At 45.2% G+C, this 22,236-nt stretch overlaps 1 protein-coding gene across 2 annotated transcripts in view; it reads left to right on the forward strand.

Moving 5' to 3' along the window:
• LOC141105622 (C-type lectin domain family 2 member E-like) overlaps window positions 1-2,870 on the forward strand; it is a 68,153-nt gene extending 65,283 nt beyond the window's left edge. For both annotated transcript variants that reach the window (XM_073595579.1, XM_073595578.1), the window contains exon 6: window positions 1,470-2,870. In XM_073595579.1, coding sequence (XP_073451680.1) covers window positions 1,470-1,608 — 139 coding nt within the window. In that variant the 3' untranslated portion in view covers window positions 1,609-2,870. The remainder of the gene's footprint in view (window positions 1-1,469) is intronic.
• Window positions 2,871-22,236: the final 19,366 nt, after the last annotated feature.

Consider the following 22,236-nt stretch of genomic DNA (forward strand, 5'->3'; position numbering starts at 1 on the left):
TCCTCTTCTCCTCCCATACCATGCCGTTAGGCTGAAGGACCCGTAACGCTGTTGCTGGTCTGCTCCCAGTTGCTATGGGAGACAAACCACTAGGGAGGATGCCCAAGCAGAGACTCCCTCACTACTGGACGACCCCTCACCTTACCCAGGTGCCACGCCTCGACTGGTTGCCACATGTCATGCATATGTACTTGGTTACCCTTACTAACAACCATGTTCTGTTTTCCTTACACACTGACTTGACAATGTAGTGTAATGTACTTTATACACCTCTAGTGCTTTCCAGTACCAGGTTCTTTTGGATATGCCAGTCCCCGTATGCACCCCTTTCAATAACTTTAGACCAAGGGAACTTGACTGTCTTTGCTGATCAACTGTAGTACAGCCATGATAAAAATGCAAACGGTTTATTTTTCCTAACCCTAACTACTGCTAAATGGCCCAGGCATACCTTTTAGGCTTTAGTCCGTAGTAGCAGAGTCCATAGTTGGTGGCACCCGGGATCCTCGGTATAGAAGGTAATAGAGTTCCTTGTCCTAGGATGTAATAAGAACAGCAGCAGCACATCGGAACGCACAGGGGGACTCTCCGGGCCTTAGCCTTCACCCAAGTTTTACCACAGGTGGGCCAGCTGAAGCCCCAAAAAGCCCACACAGTGCGAGCCGTGAACTTGACCCTTTCCCAACCCAACCTGGACCAATGGCTAATGCCAATGCTTTTTTAAGCAGTTTCCAACCTGCTTACAATTATTGCCGCAATGGCCAGCTCCATATTAATGGTCATAGCAGCGGAATGATATGTCCAGAAAGCTAATTTAGGTGTAATGCTCAATTTTCACAAACCATGTAATGTACAATTTACTCTATCATAGAATATGTTCTGGAAAATACTGTATGTTACTAACTTTGTTTTTTCTTTTTGTCTCCTTAGTCTTTAGTTTTGTTTCCTTAAAGTATCACTAAAGGCAAAACTTTTTATTTTTTTTATTTTTTTTTAGTTATGGAACGATTGCAGAGGGATTAGAATGCTTACCAATTGTCATTACTGTCTGTGCCCCCGTTAGGTAGTTAGGTAGACTCACCCGCTCTATTTGTCCTGTTTACCATTATTATTAAAAGTAAAAGAAAACCCCACATTTTGGATTGTCCCCAGAAAACTTATAGAGAAGAAATCTTCCAATGGGGGACACTAGTTCTGGTGATCTGGGGGTTCCCCAAGGATCTCCCTTAATTTGCAGGGATTTCCTCCCACTTCCCGTTCGGCTATGAGACAGGAAGTGAAGGGAAATCTCCCCAATGGGACACAGATGGCAAAAACAAAAAAATAAGACATGTCTTTTAACCCTCCCTTACTCTATCCAAAATGAAAAAAAAATGCCTATAGTTCTACTTTAAGTCTTTGTCCTCAGTGTTGTGTACTGTATGATATCAACAAAACCTTTCCCACAATCACATGTTCATTTTTTCCAGCTTTCCGATTGAGAGACTGCAGACGACCCCCAAAAATTCTGAACATGTTTTCCTCAATGACAACGGTCTGAAAAGTGAGAGCGGACGCTTTGTAAAGAAATGGATCTGTAACACAAAATTATCAGCTCAACCGCCGTGATCTTCGTACACATAGGATTAAAAGTTTGATATTTTTCACACTGTTTTCCCTTCAGCAAGAAGCTTATGAAGGAAGCAGTAAAGCCAGACTTCATTTTATGTACTTTTGTAACAGGATTCAAAGAGAGATGGTGGTTCTGTTAGGACAGAAGAGTCTAAGCCAGAGGTCAATGAAAGTGGTGTTCCACCCGCAAATTTTTTTTTTTTAAGTCAGCAGCTACAAACACTGACACTTACCTGTCCAGTGGGCCCGCGATATGTAGAGCATGTGTATATTATGTCATTTACAATATTTTTTTATATTAATGTATATTATTTTGTTATTTATTCTTTTAAGAAAAATGACACATTATCGCCACTAGATGGAGCTAACAAGCATAGGAAATACACATTCAGTATAATGCCGCGTACACACGATCAGACTTTACGGCATACTTGGTCCGGCGGACTGGATTTCGTCGGACAATTCGATCGTGTGTGGGCTCCAGCGGACTTTGTTTTCTCAAAAGTTGGACGGACTTAGATTTGAAACATGTTTTGAATCAATCCGTCAAAATCGAGTCCGGTCGAAAAGTCCACTCGTCTGTATGCTAGTTCGACGGACAAAAAGCCACGCTAGGGCAGCTATTGGCTACTGGCTATGAACTTCCTTGTTTTAGTTCGGTCGTACGTCATCACGTACGAATTCGACGGACTTTGGTGGATTGTGTGTAGGCAAGTTCGTTCATTCAGAAAGTCCGTCGTAAAGTCCGTCGAAAAGTCCGCCGGGCAAAGTCTGCCGTAAAGTCCGCCCGTGTGTACGCGGCATAAGACATGGAGATTGTTGGCGACGACTGTGTTAATAGTGAGGCATGTTTATTTCTTTTTTTTTTTTTATGGACCCTTTAGTGTTTAAAAAAAAAATGAAAAATGGCCAGCATATTTATGCCTTGCAATAATAAATAGCAAAGATTGAACTGCTTTAATATGTTGAAAAGCACTTATACATGTTTTATACAGAATTGCAATAAAAAAAGATTTTTATTTAAAACAAAAATATTTGTGGCTGTGCTAAATACCTCAAGAAAGGTTTTTTTTTGCTTGTGTTGCTGACCCAGGATTGTCAGTGGTCACTACATGTGGTCATGATGACCTCTATGGAAATTTTAAGAGTGAGAAGGGTGAGCGAAGGTAAACCTATTAATCTGTCCTGTATGGGGAAAATACAAATAAAAAAAAAAACCCTATATATTATATATTTTTTGAAAGCAGAGACCCTGAAGAATAAAATGGTGCTTGTTTTAATGTTTTATGATGCATGATATTTGCTCAGTTATTTATCAAAACATATGTTCAAGCAAAAATACATTTAAATGAATTTTAGTGCGAACACCGAATTATACCCAATTTTCTTGGTAAAATATAAAAGATGGAGTTGCACCAAATTCTCCATAGGCGACACTTTAAAAGCCTTTACAAGTTATCCTTTTAAAGTTAACCATGAATTATGGTCCTAGAATTTTTGCTCTCACACTTGACATGGTGATACTGCTGCACTGCACACTTTTTATATGGAGTGTGTACGAGGGTGTTATATATATATATATATATATATATATATATATATATATATATATATATATATATATATACACACACACACACACACACACACACATTTTCTTTTTTGTTTCATTCTATATTTTAAATATATATATATAGAGAGAGAGAAAATATGATAAATATTATTATATATCATTGATTTTTTAAATTAATATCACAAGCGGCCTTATAAGCCAACGTGATAGCGTGGGCAGGTGACAGGTACTCTTTATAGAGACACATGGGGGGTGGGGGGGGGGGATTTTCTAAAACTGGAGAATGCAAAATCTGATGCAGCTCTGCATAGAAACCAATCAGCTTCCAGATTTAATTGTCAAAGCTGAACTGAACAAGCTGAAGTTATAAGCTGATTGGCCACCATTCACAGCTACACCAGATTCTGAGTGATCCAGTTTTGGTAAATCTCCATCTGGGAGTCCAGTTGACCCAATGTTTCCCCTGCCCTCCAATGCAGCTATTCAAGCACAGGTCATGCTTGATTAGCTGTATCCTTGGTTATAGTAGAATGACAGCTAGTCACAGTAGGGATCGGGAAATACTGTAGATGTTTCCGGAGATCCTCCTGAGTTCACTGTGGAGGATCTTTTCCGTGGTCCAGGACTCCCCAGAGGAATGATTGAGCCTGGGAAGCTCTGTGGGTGCTACCGGCAGAGAGGGAAGCACTTTGAGAGTTCAATAAAAATGATCGGAATAAACTCATGCCTGTAGCAGCCTTGAGCTCGATGTAACCACTTATCTATCATGCTGTGTATAAGCTTACTGTGGTAGACAAGTGGTTAAGCTCAGACTTACATCGTAAAGAAAAACACACAATTATATTTTCATGATGTATTCTGAACACCTCAACTGTCAACATACAGAAAAAAAAATAGTATTATAACCAAGCTCTAAGCGCGGCCGCCACCCCCATGCTCTTTCCATGGCCGCTATTTTGACAGAACACCGCCACCCCCTATTCATGCGTCTGGCCCCTTTCAGGACACCGGGAGCCTGAATTACAGCGGCAGTTTTTTTTTGAAGCACCTGGTTAGAGTCAGAGGTTCCAATAGGCTTGTGGTGCAGAGCATTGCACTACGAGCCCACCCAGGTGTTACAACAGCGAATGAATATTCACTATTGAAACACTGATCCTCAATCCGTCCAATCAGAAGCAGGTCTGAGACCCATTTTCCGATTGGCCGAAAAGAGAAGAGTCCCAATTGGCCGCCAAGGAGGAGAGAGGAAACAGAAGCCACCGCAATGCCCATGGAGAGCAGGGGAAGGGAGAGCCGTGCAGAGGGAAGCCCTGAAGAAGCGCTTCCCACCATAGATAGGGTAAGACCCGACCGATCGCCAACCAATCACCTGGGGGGGGGGGGGCGGTGGTACTGTCTGCCAACACTGTTGTGTAGTACGGTCCTCAATGTAATATTCAATGAATTGCTACCACAATATACAGTTTCCCGAGGATTCACTTGGTGGTTGGAACCTGAGTAACAAAAATATCCAGTCATTAAAAAAAAAAGTGTATAAAGAAAATGACAGCTGCACACAAACAATACCTGGATACAAAATATACACGCCGATACTCAGAAAAAGCAAGCTATCTCTTTAAATAATATTCCAGCAATCAATTAAATAACGCCTGCTCTACTACTAATTAATAAACCAGTGTAAATGTGTAAATAAAGTGTTGCAAAAATGCAGGGATTTTTTTCTCAGAAAATAGGTGCAGGTACTCCCCCCTTCCGGGTCACTCCTTGTCTCCACCCCCTATCCACCTCTGAGCACGTCCCTTGGTACCACCCCCTAGCCATCTCCCAGTACCACCCCTTTTCAAGAATACAGAACCAAGTATCTTTTTTTGCTAAGTAATTTGTATGGAATTTGTTAATTAGAAAAAGAAAAGCAGTAAATTTGATACCTCCAGCAAAACAGACCCCTATTTACATCCAAATCAGGTGAACGGTGTAGGAATTACAGCAGTTTGTATATGTGCCTCCCACTTTTTAAGGGACCAAAAGTAATGGGACAATTGGCTGCTCAGCTGTTCCATGGCGAGGTGTGTGTTATTCCCTCATTATCCCATTTACAAGGAGCAGATAAAAGGTCCAGAGTTCATTTCAACTGTGCTATTTGCATTTGGAATCTGTTGCTGTCAACTCTCAATATGAGATCCAAAGAGCTGTTACTATCAGTGAAGCAAGCCATCATTAGGCTGAAAAAACAAAAGAAACCCATCAGAGAGATAGCAAAAACATTAGGTGTGGCCAAATCAACTGTTTGGAACATCCTTAAAAAGAAAGAACGCACCGGTGAGCTCAGCAACACCAAAAGACCCGGAAGACCACGGAAAACAAATGTGGTGGGTGACTGAATAATTATTTCCCTGGTGAAGAAAACACCCTTCACAACAGTTGGCCAGATCAAGAACACTCTCCAGGAGGTAGGTGTATGTGTGTCAAAGTCAACAATCAAGAGAAGACTTCACCAGAGTGAATACAGAGGGTTCACCACAAGATATAAACCATCGGTGAGCCTCAAAAACAGGAAGGCAAGATTAGAGTTTGCCAAACAACATCTAAAAAAGCCTTCACAGTTCTGGAACAACGTCCTATGGACAGATGAGACCAAGATCAACTTGTACCAGAGTGATGGGAAAAGAAGAGTATGGAGAAGGAAAGGAACTGCTCATGATCCAAAGCATACCACCTCATCATTGAAGTATTGTGGTGGTAGTGCTATGGCATGGGCATGTATGGCTGCCAGTGGAACTGGTTCTCTTGTATTTATTGATGATGTGACTGCTGACAAAAGCAGCAGGATGAATTCTGAAGTGTTTCGGGCAATATTATCTGCTCATATTCAGCAAAATGTTTCAGAACTCATTGGACGGCGCTTCACAGTGCAGATGGACAATGACCCGAAGCATACTGCGAAAGTAACCAAAGAGTTTTTAAGGGAAAGAAGTGGAATGTTATGCAATGGCCAAGTCAATCACCTGACCTGAATCCGATTGAGCATGCATTTCACTTGCTGAAGACAAAACTGAAGGGAAAACGCCACAAGAACAAGCAGGAACTGAAGACATTTGCAGTAGAGGTCTGGCAGAGCATCACCAAGGATGAAACCCAGCGTCTGGTGATGTCTATGCATTCCAGACTTCAGGCTGTAATTGACTGCAAAGGATTTGCAACCAAGTATTAAAAAGTGAAAGTTTGATGGATGATTGTTAATCTGTCCCATTACTTTTGGTCCCTTAAAAAGTGGGAGGTACATATACAAACTGTTGAAATTCCTACACCGTTCACCTGATTTGGATGTAAATGCCCTCAAATTAAAGCTGAAAGTCTGCAGTTAAAGCACATCTTGTTTGTGTAATTTCAAAGCCATTGTGGTGGTGTATAGAGCCAAAAAGATTAGAATTGTGTCGATGTCTAAATATTTATGGACCTGACTGTATAAAGGCGTGGATCCGGCAATCTCCTCCGGCTATCCCCTTCTCCTCTGACAATAGTCCCAAACCAGGTCATCCTCCCACTGTCCCCGTGAGCCTTCAACGATGTCCATGGTTTGGGCTGGGACATAAAGGTAATCTAAGCCCCACTCCAAGGCAACCCTCCTTTGTACCTCCTGCTGGAAACGTGAGAGTCAGGGTAACTCCTTAAGTTTTTCCTGTTCCTGGCAGGATGCAGGCATCTGGGGCCTTGATGACCCACTGCCTTTATGTGGGTGCCATGGTCTGGGTAGTGGATGGCTGATTTGTGAAAAGCCTGATGGCTTGTACTGAGGTCCATGCTGGAGACTGTGGTTCCTCCACTGCATCGGATGGGATATCTACAGAGGGGAAATCTCCAGTCTCCCACTCCTCCACTCTGGAGCCCTCCTCTGGGGAAGACCAGGAAAACAGCTTCTCCACTGATCCAGCACTCTGGGCGAACCCCAGTCTTTGGCCCGGCCCTCGCTCACCTCATCCAGCTCACCTAAATGTACTCCCTCCTGCAGCATGGGCTCCCTCCGGATGGGCACAGCAAGGGTCTTACTTGGTGCCGGCTCTTCAGGGAGATCAACCGGAGGCTGCACACTGACTCCTGCAACCTCCGGGCCCCTGGCCAGGCCACGGGTCTCCACAGCAGTCTTTCCTTCCAATATGTCCCAGATCCTGCGCTTCAGGTGACCGCTGAATAGCTGGCATCCTCCGACCACCCTCCGCCATCTTCATCCGCCTCCTGTCTGGTGCGCAACGCGCTGATCTCCTCACTGTGCTCCGTTGGGGCATAACTCCGCCCACCCGATCGTTGGTTCAGCATGCGAGGAACTGTAAGCAGGCTTTAGGAAGCGTGTGCTGTAGTGACACCTGGTGGCAGGCGCGGTGGAATTGCAGGCACTGTCCAGGCTAAAGTTTTAAAACTGCATCACAGAGGCTGGAACTGAAGCAGGCAAACTGTACAGCGATCACCATAGTGATCATAGTAAAGTCTCTCCTGTAACATCCTACTGTGTGGGACTGGCCGTGCAGCATCCCGTCAAAGACACCCCCTTGTTGCATTCCGTTACTAAGGGCAACAGCAGATGTTCACAACTCCTTTTACTGTATTAAGCAGGATTAATAAAGTCATAAGATTTTTTTTATTTTTCTGCAATGCAGTGAGCAATGCCCGCGCCATGCAGAGCCTTATTTGTAATCCGGAGCGCGATCACTTGCCATGGTTGCCACGAGTGACAGCACATGGTTACAGTCACTGGTTGCAGGGCTTATCACGGCAGTGAGTGTCCATTGAAACAACTGAGTGCAGGGGCGTGTTGGCAGTGCTGATCCTGAACGGTTGCTATGGGCGACATTACTTGGCGACAAGTTTGGATTTGGTTGCTATAGGCAAAGGCATGTGGCAAAAGTCAGTTGTGAGAGCAAACATAATCCTTTCCTCATTGTACCCCAAACTTGGCAAAACAGGCAAAGTCCCCCCTGGCTTTTAGCGGTTGCTAGGGGCGACAGCCAGCAGGTTAACCGTGAAGGCGGATCTCGGTGGGACCTCCAAATGTAGAGGTGTAGTTGCCACTAGTAACAAACAATCCACCAATTCACCCCGCTGCCAAACTTCCATGCATCACTTCCAAAGACAATGAACAGTCCTTTTGCTAGTTTTGTTTTTGTTTTATTGAGGGGGTACAACTTGGATGGGAAAGGGTATATGGGATGCCCATGGTACAATTCGATTGCCATCATATTTTAGAAGATTGTCAAAAATAAGCATATTGTTAGAGCCAGAAGATATGATGTGCATCTGTAACTGCTATGACTCTTCCTCCTGCACTACCTTGCAGACTGTTTCTCCTCCTCTGCTCAACTCCTGCAGAGCATTGCTTCCAAGAGTTCCCCATTCATTACCGTGTAAAGAATGGAGACATTACTCTTTACCGTGTAAGAATAATGTTCCCAGAATTTCTTCCATCCTGCACAAACATATTTCGTAATTGAAGTAATGTCACATCCTGTCCTACTGAGCAAGAAAAACCAACTCTGAATAAGTCCTCCCAGCAGACTCTGTTTGCTCGCTGCTACTAGGCTTGAGGCCTGCAGTACCTCTCCCCGGAGGCCTAGTGGTTTAAAGCATTTCTTTAGATGGTGGACTACTGATCCCAGCCAGCCCAACTTGCAAACCATGTGCCCTCAGGCCACATCAATTTGACACAGATCCCCACAGTCTCTCCTCTGATTCAGGACTCCTCATAATTCACTGTGTAAATAATGAAGACTTTGCTAATGACCGTGAAAAAGCAAAGTTCCCTCACAGACTTCCTGGCACTTCCAGACCCCCACTGTGGTAACACTCACCGACCTTTCTCTGCCCTGAGTCCCTGATGGAGAACTTGACTGGACCATGTGTTCCGACAGCTTCACCTGCCCCTCTGCTCCAGGAGTTCTTTACCAATGACTGTGTGATGGTAAAGACATTGCCAATGACCATGTAGAGGCAAAGTTCCTTCACAGCTCTCCCTGGGCCTCCTCCTGTGATCGGCGCATCCCCCCAGAGGGTGCCCTCCTGCTGCTGCCTAGCATGCCATTCTCCACCTCACTCAGCCGACAACCCCCCCAGTGGCATATTACCTCAGCTTATATAGGAGGCCCACCCCCTGCCAATACCAGTTGGGGATTGGTCAGGGCTCCCACATGAGCTGCCTGCCACTCCAGTTCCAGGCCCAGTGTCTCTTCTAGAACATTCTCCCTAATAGGGTGGTCACACTCACTGCTACTCTGACCACTCCCAGCCCCCAGATAAAAAACAGACAGGCCTCGCATGCAGCATAGGCCTGCCTAAATTTTCCTGTGCTGACAGTTCTTAGTAAAACCCCATTACTAGCACCTACCTAATGGTAGAGGGTGCTACATACATAAGCATCTTTAGCTACAGTCATCACAAGATATACAGTAAACCCTTGGTTTGAGAGTAACTTGGTTTGAGAGCGTTTTGCAAGACAAGCAAAATTTTAAATAAATTTTGACTTGATATACAAGAGATGTCTTGATATACAAGTAGCGTCATGTCACAACTGAGTATAAAAGAGAAGAGAGGCGCCTCTAAGTGTAGCAATATGGTTACATTTAATGAAGGTACAACATTTAGCAACATATTGCTACACTTAGAAGCACCTCTCTTTTCTTTTATACTCTGTAGCTCCTGCTGGATTTTGCTTCTAATCCCCTTGTGGAGGTTTCCATTTGTGGATGGCCATTTTATGGTTACACAACCTATCACATTGCTATAATCTTTTTATATGGACTATAAACTGAAGGACCTATGAATACATGGCTGTGGAACTAATCATTTGAGTTTCCATTTTTTCTTATGGGGAAATTTGCTTTGATATACAAGTGCTTTGGATTACAAGCATGTTTCTGGAACGAATTATGCTCACAATCCAAGGTTTTACTGTACTACCACTCTGTTACTACACCTTATTGGATACAATTAATGAGCTCCAACTGCCGGTGAAGACCATCAGATCTGCAATGGGGACATTCTGTCATTGCTACTTAAAGGGCCCTCATACCATCCATGTTTAGCTTCATCTCTCATTAGGATAAAAAGGTTAAACAGGCCAGCCTGGGTTTCTCTTTCTAGAAGTATTGTCAGTATTGATGCTTAAAGTGGAGTTCCACCCACTTTTACAGCTCTTCAGCATCTCTCACTAAACTGTGCACTGTAAATGAATTGGATATTAAAAAAAAAAATTCTCAGCATCTACTGTATATCTGCTGTATTCATTTTTCACGTTATGCTCCCTGGCCGCGGCCCATCGCATCATTTCCTGTTTGCAATGCCTTCTGGGAAGGGGCAGCAACTTACTCTGACACTGCCGTTGCTATGGAAACCTGACCTGAAACCTATTACACTACTTGTGCTGCACTGAGCATGTGCGAGATCTGCAAGGATGAGATCCAGGAAGAAATGCAGTCTGGCTTCAGATGCCCACACTTAAGATGGCCATGGCCTGCTGTAAGTTTATAAAATAACAAACTACTGCTATAAACTAACAAAACAGACCTTAGTTTACAGACTAATGTTTCTAGAATGCATTAAGCTTGTGTATTATAGGGGTATTTTAAAAAGTATAATTTCGGCCAGAACACCACTTTAACTTGCTTAACCTTTCAGGTTATGTCCAATTGGTATTCTATTGTACATAGGTGTATATAATATTCTGTGGTTGCCATCTGTCTTAACTGACATTTCCTGAGTGGTCATTCGGCTGAGCTTGTGCTGCTATCCCAAACTCAGTTGAACAATTACCTCTTTTGTACAACTATACCTTAACTGAAGTATTCCAGAAAACGTTAATAGAATATCCACCCGGGGGGGGGGGGGGGGGCGGGGGCTGGGGGATTGTGAGTGGCATGTCAGCATATGATGGGCAGACTGGCAGTATTTGATGGGCACACGCACACTGACAGTGTTTGATGGCACAGTGGCAGCGTTTGATGGCACAGTGCCAGCATTTGGGAACAGTGGCAGCGTTTGATGGCACAGTGGCAGCGTTTAGCCACAAGGTGGAGATAGAGACCGATCTACTTTCACAGTTGGAGATGGCGGGAAGGTAGGGCAATGTTATAATTATGGGGGACTTCAACTATCCTTATATTAACCACTTGCTTAATAGGCATTAACCCCCTTCCTGCCCAGGCCAATTTTCACCTTTCAGTGCTGTCATTCTTTGAATAACAATTGCGCGGTCATGCTACACTGTACCCATATGACATTTTTATCGTTTTTTTCACACAAATAGAGCTTTGAAAAGTAGCAATATGGGTAGGTGACAATGACAAGGAAAAGGCACCAACATCCCTGTAAGTAAATGTAAAAAGGGAGGTTTTTGGCAGGACTTTAAGGGTGCCAACAAGGAAAAACAAATCATTTCAATCCATGCTAGGTATAGAAATAACAAGATTTTTATTATTACATGCAGAACATGATAAAAAGTTTGTTATAAGTTAAGTGCACAAGTACAGAGATACATCTAAAATTTAAGATATTTTAGATATTTTATTACTTTTGGACTTCTATACATAAAACTATTCAAAGACACTGATGAAAAAGCAAAACTAGGAATAAAGAAGCAGTGTCATCTATCTCACACACACCCACTTTCCCTTTCCCCATACCTCAATCTTCCTTCCCCCTTCTCTATCCCCCCCCCCCCTTCTCCCCCCTTTTTTCCTTCCCCTCGTCCTTCTTCTTCACGTCCCTTCCTTTCCTCCCCATCCCACCCCACCCCACCTTTAACCAAACCCCACCCCTCCTCTTTCTCCCCACCCCCTTTCTTCTTCTACTTTCCCCCATTTTCCCGGTCATCCTCCATCCTCCCAGTTCCTTTCCTTCACCCTCTCCCACTTCACCTACACGATTTATTTCCTGTTCACTCCATTTCACTTTTACTAATGTTTTCACTATTCTGTTGGCTAGATTCCAGCCTTAAAGTTCTTTTAAGCCTCAACTGAAGTCCCTCCATGTGCACTACCCATTGACGGTTTTTCGTGATTTGACCCTGAGTCGCAGACAAAACATCCTCATTTGGGTGAGCGTTTGATGATGGGCATGGTAGTCGACAGCCTATTCCATTGTACCATTACCATTTTAATTTAATTTCTTGTATTGTACTTCCATTCCATGCAATGGTTTTAATTCTGTTTTGGTTTTACGCAGTGTTACATCTAATTGTCCTTAAATATCCCCTGATGAGCCCAGAGTGGCGAAACATGTGGGGACAATCTGTCAGAGAACCATTACAAACGCTCGTTCCCGTGCGCCAGCCAGACGTGCGGCACGAATGTGTGAACCCCAGACCAGGCACGCATGTTAGTACTCTCATACGAACAAGTACACGTCGGCGTGGGCATGTCCGCAAGCCAACGAATCACAGCACAGGGCGCCCTATTTAAAGGGTCAGCATACTAGTATCAGTGCTGGATTGTCTCAGCTAGTTCCTGTATCCTTGATTGCTGTTTGATTGAACCTTGATCCTGAAACCTTGGCCTTCCTGACTACTCTTTTGGATTATCCCTGCAACTCTGTTTACTTCTGCTTCCTGTACTGAACCCGGCTTGAACTTCTGACCACGGCTCTGTCTTCCGATCTTGTACCTCTCTGCCATCCCATTGCCAACCTCCGCTAGCCCCTGACTACAAACCTGCCTATCGATTGTGCACCTTCCTGCCAGCACGTTCCCGACTCCTGCTTGTTCCCGACCTTGCAAGTTCTCCTGTTGGACTTTCCTGAACCTATCCAGGATCAACATCTCACCAGCATCTCCAGGCTCCGGTGTTCCTGATCCTGCCAACAGGCACCTGCACCCTTCCGTTGCCCTAGCAGCCCTGTCTCCACCTCCAGGGGTGTTAGGACCGGAACCGTGCAAGAGGCCACCCTCGTCATTTCAGACTCCACAGTAAGGTACGTGACACAATCACTCCAATGCTATCTCTAATTTACTGATTACATTTTGTCATCTGTTTTAAATTTTAGATGTATCTCTGTACTTGTGCACATAACTTATACCAAACTTTTTATCATGTTCTGCATGTAATAAAAAAAATCTTGTAATTTATATACCTAGCATGGATTAAAATTATTTGTTTTTCCTTGTTGGCACCCTTAAAGTCCCACCAAAAACCTCCCTTTTTACAAATAGAGATTTCTTTTGGGGGCATTTAATCACTGCTGGGTTTTTTTATTTTTTGGTAAAAAAATGAAAAAAGAATGAAAATTAAAAAAAAAAAAAAGTTTCAGAGTTTGTTATGAGATTTTGCAAACAGGTAATTTTTCTCCTTCACTGATGTGCACTGATGAGGCTGCACTGATGGGCACTGATAGGCTGCACTGATAAGACAGCACTGGTGGGCACTGATATGTGACACTGATGGGCACTGATAGGTGGCACTGATGGGTGGCACTGAAGGGTACTGATAGGTGGCACTGAAGGGCACTGATAGGTGGCATTGAAGGGCACTGGCAGATGACAGTGATAGGTGGCTCTGATGATAAGGCACTGATGGGCACTGATAGGTGGCACTGGTGGGCATTGGTAGGTGGCACTGGTGGGCACTGGTAGGTGACACTGGTGGGCACTTGCAGGTGGCACTGGTGGACACTAAATAGCAGCAGTGGCTCTCTGTGTTTGGGACCGATGTCCCTCTGACAGAAGCCGGTAAGCAGCTTTTTTTTTTCTCTCCTCACGCTGTGATCGTGAGGGAAACAAAAAGCCGATTACGATCTTCTGTTTACATCACGTGATCAGCTGTCATTGGCTGACAGCTGATCACGTGGTAAGGGACCGGGACTCATTGACTCGGCTTGCTTAGTGCATGTCAGGGCTGGGCTCAGCCCTTCCTTCTCTGAGCTGGCCGCTCAGCTGTCGGTTAATTGCCAGCTCCTGTATCTCCAAAGTTACTCAGCTATTGATGATATCCTGCTTGTCAGTCCTGCCTACTTAAGCCATCCAGTTCAGAGGATCTCTCCCTTCACCTTGGTCAACATCACAGAAACTCTCCTGCGATCCTGTTCAAGACTTGCTTTGCTGACATCCCTTCTGGCTCCAGATCTTGCTTGCTGTTCCACTACATTGATCCCTGACTTCTGGCTTGGCTGACTATCCATTCCGGTTACTGAACTTTGGCTATGTTTTGACTACGTTTTTTCTTTTTACTTTTATTATTAAACAAGTGTGATTTAGGGGTGATCCAGTCCAATGCAGAGGGTTTCTCAACCAGCTTGAGATATACTTTGAGATGCTGCCCCAGGGGTTTCCCACGGACAGAAGCAAAGTAGATTTTGTGATATCTTTGCTTTCTGAGAGAGCCTTGGCCTGGGCAAACCCTTTATGGCGATATAAAAACCTGTTGTCTTGAGCTACCCTGAGTTTGTGGCTTCGTTTAAAAGGGTATTTGACGTTCCCGCATGCTCCGCTTCTGCTGCCAAGTGCCTCATGTCCATGGAACAGAGTACGAGAACTGTTGCCGACTAAGCCATTGAATTCTGTACTCTGGCAGCAGAGGTTGCGTGGAACAATCAGGCCCTCGTGGCTGCTTTTTCTCATGGTCTCTCGGATACCAAAAAAGGATGGGATAGCAGCCCTAGATATACCCACTGAGCTGGAGAAGTTTTTCACGTTTGCCATCCTCATTGACTCCAGACTCAGAGAAAGACTCTCTTTTAAGGAGCGCTTGCAGAAGCCTCCTGTACGTTTGTCTCCAAGCTTTGCAGTCCCACCCATGCCTTCCTCACCTCCCATGCCTCCTGGTACCGAGTTGGTCAGTGAAGGCGAATTCATGCACTTGGGTTTCACGCGTCTCTCTGCGGATGAGAAAACCTTTAGGAGGAGGAAGAGATTGTGCCTTTATTGTGGCCAGGCAGGTCACCTCTTGAAGTTCTGTCCTACACGTCTAGGGAACGCCCAAACCTTGAGGTCCTGTCACGGACAGACGTTAGGTGGCATTGTTTTATCCCTAGTTATCCAGAAGTATAAGCCCCTGGTTTCGGTCACCCTTTCTTGGGCTGAGCCGTCCATCGAGATACAGGCTCTAATCGACTCTGGGGCTGCAGACCTGTTCATTGATGCTGCCTTTGTATGAAAGCACTCGATTGTGCTGCAGCTGCGTGACACTCCACTTGCCATTGAGGCTCTTGACAGGAGACCTCTACAGCCTGCCCATGTGACTCATGAGACAATTCCGTTGTCCATGGCCGTAGGGGATCTTCACCATGAGATAATCCAATTCCAAGTTATTTCCTCACCTAAGTTTCCGCTGGTTATTGGTTATCCTTGGTTACAGAGGCATAACCCTTCTTATGATTGGCTCTGTGCTGAGGTTCTCTCCTGGTCACCACAATGCAGTGAGACATGCTTCCCGAAGGTAGCCAAGGTCCTGTGCACCTCTTCACTCTCCTCCCTGCCAGAGGAGTACCGCGATTTTAGCGATGTCTTTGACAAAGGTCAAGCTGGTAGTTTGCCTCCACAGTGGTCGTATGATTGCGCAATTGACCTTCAACCTGGTGCCATACCCCCTCATGGCTGGGTTTACCCTTTGTCGGTCTTGGAGGATAAGGCCATGGAGGAGTATGTTGCAGATGCACTTTCTCAAGGTTTCATCCGCAAGTCCTCGTCTCCTGCTGGTGCTGGTTTCTTCTTTGAGAAGAAGAAGAGTGGTGAACTAATCCTTTCACGATTAAGAATGCCTATCCTATTCCTTTGATTACGGAGTTACTTGACCGCCTCAAGGGAGCAATGGTTTTCACAAAGCTTGATTTGAGAGGGGCATACAATCTCGTGGGGATTAAGGAGGGCGACGAGTGGAAAACTGCGTTTAATACCAGAACAGGCCATTATGAGTACCTCATAATGCCTTTTGGCCTTTGTAACGCCTTGGCAGTTTTCTAGGAATTTATTAAAGATGTCCTCCGAGATTTGTTGCAGTTATGTGTGGTGGTTTATCTCAAAGATATCCTCATATTTTCCAAGTCCCTGGAGAGCAACCACACAGATGTATGTCGTGTGCTTCAGAAACTAAGAGAGAACAATCTCTATTGTAAACTGGAGAAGTGTGAGTTCCATCGTGAACAGTTACAGGGCTATGTAATTTCCACTGCTAGTTTTTCGATGGACCCAGAGAAACTTTTGGCAGTCCTACAGTGGCTCCGACCCATTGGTTTACGTCCTCTGCAGCGTTTCCTGGGCTTTGTCAACTATTATCAGAAGTTTATTTGTAACTTCTCGTCTCTGGTCAAGCCCCTGACTGATATGACCAGAAAAGACGATAACTCACAGAGTTGATCTCCGGAGTCCATTAAGGCCTTTGAGAGTCTCAAGGCTGCCTTTGTTTATGCTCCTGTGTTGGCACATCCAGATCCTACATTACCTTTTATCCTTGAGGTTGATGCTTCTGAGACTGAGACTGGTGTCTTGGCGCCCTTCTGTCTCAACGTCCTACCTCTGAGAGTGCTATGCATCCTTGTGGCTACTTTTCCAAGAAATTGTCACCTGCGGAGTGCAATTACGAGATTGGTGACAGACAGCTGTTGGCGATCATTTTAGCCCTGAAAGAATGGAGACATCTCCTCGAAGGTACCACTGTGCCGGTTCTCATTCTTACTGACCATAAGAATCTCACATTCTTGTCTGAGGCTAAACGCCTTTTACCCAGAAGGGTGCGATGGGCTCTTTTCTTGTCACGTTTTAATTACATTGTCTCATTCTTGCCCGGTACTAAGAATGTAAGAGCTGATGCATTGTCAGGACAATTTTCCTCCCCTTCCAAGTTGGAGTCGGTTCCGGTTCCTGTGATTCCTCCTGTTCATATTCTGGCTACAGTTCGCACCAGTCTCACTTCTCCTTTGGGTGATAAAATTCTTTCTGCTAAGGTCTATGCTCCTCCTGAGAAACCTTGTGACCGCTGCTTTGTCCCAGAGAGTCTCTGTACTGCTGTGCTCCAGACTTACCATTCGCCCAAGGCTGCTGGCCACCCTGGGAAGAATCAACTCGTTTGGTCCATTTCCCAACAATTCTGGTGGCCTAGTGTATGTGCTGATGTAACTGCCTTCGTAGCTGCCTGTTCCGAATGTGCCCAGAGTAAGACTCCATGACACCTTCCAGTGGGCCTCCTAAAACCCATACCCAATGGAGAGAGGCCCTGGACCCACCTGACTATGCATTTCATTGTGGAGTTACCCAACTCCCAGGGCAACACAGTTATCCTTATGGTGGTTGACCGGTTCTCAAAGATGTGTCATTGTATTCCACTTAAGAAGTTGCCCACTTCTAAGGAACTGGCTTCCGTTTTTGCTCGGGAGATCTTTCGCTTACATGGGCTACCCAAGGTGATTGTCTCGGACAGGGGTAGTCAGTTTGTGTCCCGGTTCTGGCAAGCCTTTTGTGCACAGTTGGGTATTCAGCTTGCTTTCTCCTCTGCGTATCACCCGCAGTCTAATGGGGCCGCAGAACGAGCCAATCAGTCCTTGGAGCAATTCTTATGTTGCTATATTTCTGACCATCATAACAACTGGTCAGACCTATTACTGTGAGCAGAGTTTGCTCACAACAGTGCCTTGAACTCTGCTTCCCGATTGTCCCCGTTTATGGCAAATTATGGTTTCCAACCTACCATGTTGCCTGACTCGTTTGTTCCACAGAATATTCCTGCATTAGAGGAGCATCTCTGTGCTCTTCGTTCCACTTGGGCACAAGTCCAGGAGGCTTTGCGACATGCTAATGATAGGTACAGACTACATGCTGACCGCAGACGCCTGCCTGCGCCTTCTTACCAGGTTGGGGATAGGGTCTGGCTGTCATCTCGCAACCTTCAACTTCATGTTTCCTCACCTCGGTTTATTGGCCCTTCCGTATTCTTCGCAGGATTAACCCAGTGGCTTACGCATTAGACCTTCCTTCTAATATGCGTATTTTGAATGTATTTCATGTCTCCTTATTAAAACCTTTGGTCTGCAACAGCTTTACCACCTCGGTGCCACGTCCTCACCCTGTACAGTTTGAGAACCATGAGGAGTATGAAGTACAGGTTCCATGCGCGCATACAGTACCTGGTGCATTGAAAAGGGTACTGTCCGGAAGAACGCGATTGGGTCACATGCTCGGACATACATGCCCCTTTCCTCCTCCGTGATTACCATAGACGTTTTCCCCTCAAGCCTGGTGGTCCTCCGAGGGGGAGGAGTTGTTGAGGAGGGGGTACTGTCAGGGCTGGGCCCAGCCCTTCCTTCTCTGAGCTGGCCGCTCAGCTGTCGGCTAATTGCCAGCTCCTATCTCTCTATAGTTACTCAGCTGTTGATGATATCCTGCTCGTCAGTCCTGCCTACTTAAGCCGTCCAGTCCAGAGGATCTCTGCCTTTGCCTTGGTCAACATCACAGAAATTATCTCCTGTGATCCTGTTCAAGACTTGCTTTGCTGACATCCCTTCTGGCTCCAGATCCTGCTTGCTGTTCCACTACATTGATCCCTGACTTCTGGCTTGGCTGACTATCGGTTCCGGTTAATGAAATCTGGCTATGTTCTGACTACGTTTGTTCTTTTTACTTTTATTATTAAACAAGTGTGATTTAACTGTACTTCTGTCTCGGCCTGATTTCATGGTTTCTGACACCCCGTCCACAGCCACCTCTGTATCCCCCCTGCCACAGCCACCTCTGTATCCCCCCCCCGTCCACAGCCACCTCTGTATCCCCCCTGTGCCTCCCCATCTTCATTTATTAGCATGTGAATGCGGCCCTCCATGCATTCACATATATTGAATCTGGCCCTTAAGTGGAAAAAGTTTGCTGACCCCTGCTATAGGTACTCTTGAGGAAAGTAAGAATTGGGCTTGCTGTCAAAAATTTAAATGATATGCACCTGTCAAGCAGGTGTGGAAAAATTGGTCCTTGGGTGTTAATTGTGCCCATGAAACCTACACCGAAAAATGTCTTCAGATTAAATCAACACCCACAAAGCTAAGCAGTCTACACAGAGATTCAAAATCCAGAAAGCACTTAATCAGTAACATCGGTATTAGGGGCTTGATAGCTGCTGCTGATTCATTTTGATAATTGTTAGTTGGTCCATTGATTCTGTGGACAGACATGCTCTCTTATCTGTCACAAAACCCCCTGGAAGCAATGAATGCCCGTTCGGAAAACACGCTGGATACAGGGCAGCCCAGTGGCTCAATTGCAAAATGGGCAAGTTCTGGCCAGTGGTCTATTCTCATATCTAGACATGGGCTGAACACCCCCTGTTCTGTTCGCAACAGAACTCCCAAACAGAGGGAATGTTCTAGCCTGAACGGCGAGCCTCATTGAAGTCTATGGGTGCCGACCAGGAAAAAACAAAAGTGTCCATTTTGAAGGCTTACTGTATATGCAAGTATTGGCCATAAAAGGGGTATGGAGATCCAAGTACTGATCTAGGGGGCATGTATTAATAAACCACAAAAATACATATATACAGTATCTCACAAAAGTGAGTACACCCCTCACATTTTTGTAAATATTTTATTATATCTTTTCACGTGACAACACTGAAGAAATGACACTTTGCTGCAATGTAAAGTAGTGAGTGTATAGCTTGTATATCAGTGTAAATTTGCTGTCCCTTCAAAATAACTCAACACACAGCCATTAATGTATAAACCATTGGCAACAAAAGTAAGTACACCCCTAAGTGAAAATGTCCAAATTGGGCCCAATTAGCCATTTCCCCTCTCTGATGTCATGTGACTTGTTAGCGTTACAAGGTTTCAGGTGTGAATGGGGAGCAGGTGTTTTAAATTTGGTGTTATCATTCTCACTCTCTCATACTGGTCACTGGAAGTTCAACATGGCACCTCAAGGCAAAGAAGTCTCTGAGGATCTGAAAAAAAGAATGGTTGCTCTACATAAAGATGGCCTAGACTATAAGAAGATTGCCAAGACCCTGAAACTGAGATGCAGCACGGTGGCCAAGACCATACAGTGGGTTAACAGGACAGGTTCCACTCGCCATGGACGACCAAAGAAGTTGAGTGCATGTGCTCAGCATCATATCCAGAGGTTGTCTTTGGGAAATAGATGTATGAGTGCTGCCAGCATTGCTGTAGAGGTTGAAGGGGTGGGGGGGTCAGCCTGTCAGTGCTCAGACCATACACCGTACACTGCATCAAATTGGTCTGCGTGTCTGTCTTCCAAGAAGGAAGCCTCTTGTAAAGATGATGTACAAGAAATCCCGCAAACAGTTTGCTGAAGACATGCAGACTAAGGACATAGATTACTGGAACCATGTCCTGTGGTCTGATGAGACCAAGATAAACTTATTTGGTTCACATGGTGTCAAGCGTGTGTGACGGCAACCAGGTGAGGAGTACAAAGACAAGTGTGTCTTGTCTACAGTCAAGCATTGGTGGTGGGAGTGTCATGGTCTGGGGCTGCATGAGTGCTGAGGGCACTGGGAAGCTACAGTTCATTGAGGGAACCATGAATGCCAACATGTACTGTGACATACTGAAGCAGAGCATGATCCCCTCCCATCGGAGACTGGCCGCAGGGCAGTATTCCAACATGATAACGACCCCAAACACACCTCCAAGACAACCACTGCCTGGCTAAAGAAGCTGAGGGTAAAGGTGATGGACTGGCCAAGCATGTCTCCAGACCTAAACCCTATTGAGCATCTGTGGGGCATCCTTAAATGGAAGGTGGAGGAGCGCAAGGTCTCTAACATCCACCAGCTTCGTGATGTCATCATGGAGGAGGGGAAGAGGACTCCAGTGGCAACCTGTGAAGCTCTGGTGAACTCCATGCCCAAGAGGGTTAAGACAGTGCCAGAAAATAATGGTGGCCACACAAAATATTGACACTTTGGTCCCAATTTGGACATTTTTACTTAGGGGTGTACTCACATTTGTTGCCAGTGGTTTAGACATTAATGGCTGTGTGTTGAGTTATTTTGAGGTGACAGCAAATTTACACTGTTATACAAGCTGTACACTCACTACTTTACATTGTAGCAAAGTGTCATTTTTTCAGTGTTGTCACATGAAAAGATAGAAGAAAATATTTACAAAAAGGTGAGGGGTGTACTCACTTTTGTGAGATACTGTATATATATATATTTTCAGGAGCAGTGATTTTAATTATGCTTAAAATGCAACGATAAAAATGAAAAATTCCTTTAAATATAGTGCCTGGGGGGTCCCCTTAGTGTGCCTGTAAAGTGACGCATCTGTAGCATATATAGAACATGCTGCAGTAAAAATGACATTTCTAAAAAAAAAAAAAATGGTCAAACCCCATTTAAAATGGCTCGGCATCTGGCTATTGAAAAAAAAAGAAAAAAAATGGCATGGAGTACCCCCCAGTCCATACCAGACCCTGGGACTGGTATGGATTTGGAGGGGAACCCCATGCCAAAATTAAAACAAAATGGGGTGGGGTCCCCCCCCCCAAAAAATCCATACCAGACCCTTATCCCGGTATGCAGCCTGGCAGGTCAGGGAAGGGGCGAGTGCCCCCCCTCCCCCCAAACCATACCAGGCCACATATCCTAAACATTGGGGAGTGGGTGCTTTAGGGCAGGGGGGCAAGGACTTCATCTCCAGAACCGTGACCAGTGGTTGTGGGGGTCTGTGGGCGGGGGACTTATCAGAATCTGGAAGCCCCCTTTAACAAAGGGGCCCCCAGATCCCATCTCTCCATGTAAAAGGGTATCGGGTACATAGTACCCCTACCCATTCACCAAAAGAGTGTCAAAAAGTAATAAACACAAGAGACACATTTTCGACAATTCCTTTCTTAAAAAAAAATGTAAAAAAATAGTGTCCCTTGATGTAAACCCATCATCAATTATGCTGCCCGCTAACCCCCCCCCAAAAAAAACGCTTTCGCCTCCAGGGAGGCCTCCCGCCGAATGCCTGCTCGGCGCTTTAGCGGGGTTGCAAACCCTCAAGGTGCTGCAGCCCCCCCGTTTTACTTACCTGACCCCGATCTTTTCTCCGGTCGGGATGCACACCAGCTCTAGCTGGTGTCTCGTGTC

The sequence above is a fragment of the Aquarana catesbeiana genome, linkage group LG08 (assembly GCF_042186555.1).
Source record: "Aquarana catesbeiana isolate 2022-GZ linkage group LG08, ASM4218655v1, whole genome shotgun sequence".
Taxonomy (NCBI): Eukaryota; Metazoa; Chordata; class Amphibia; order Anura; family Ranidae; genus Aquarana; species Aquarana catesbeiana.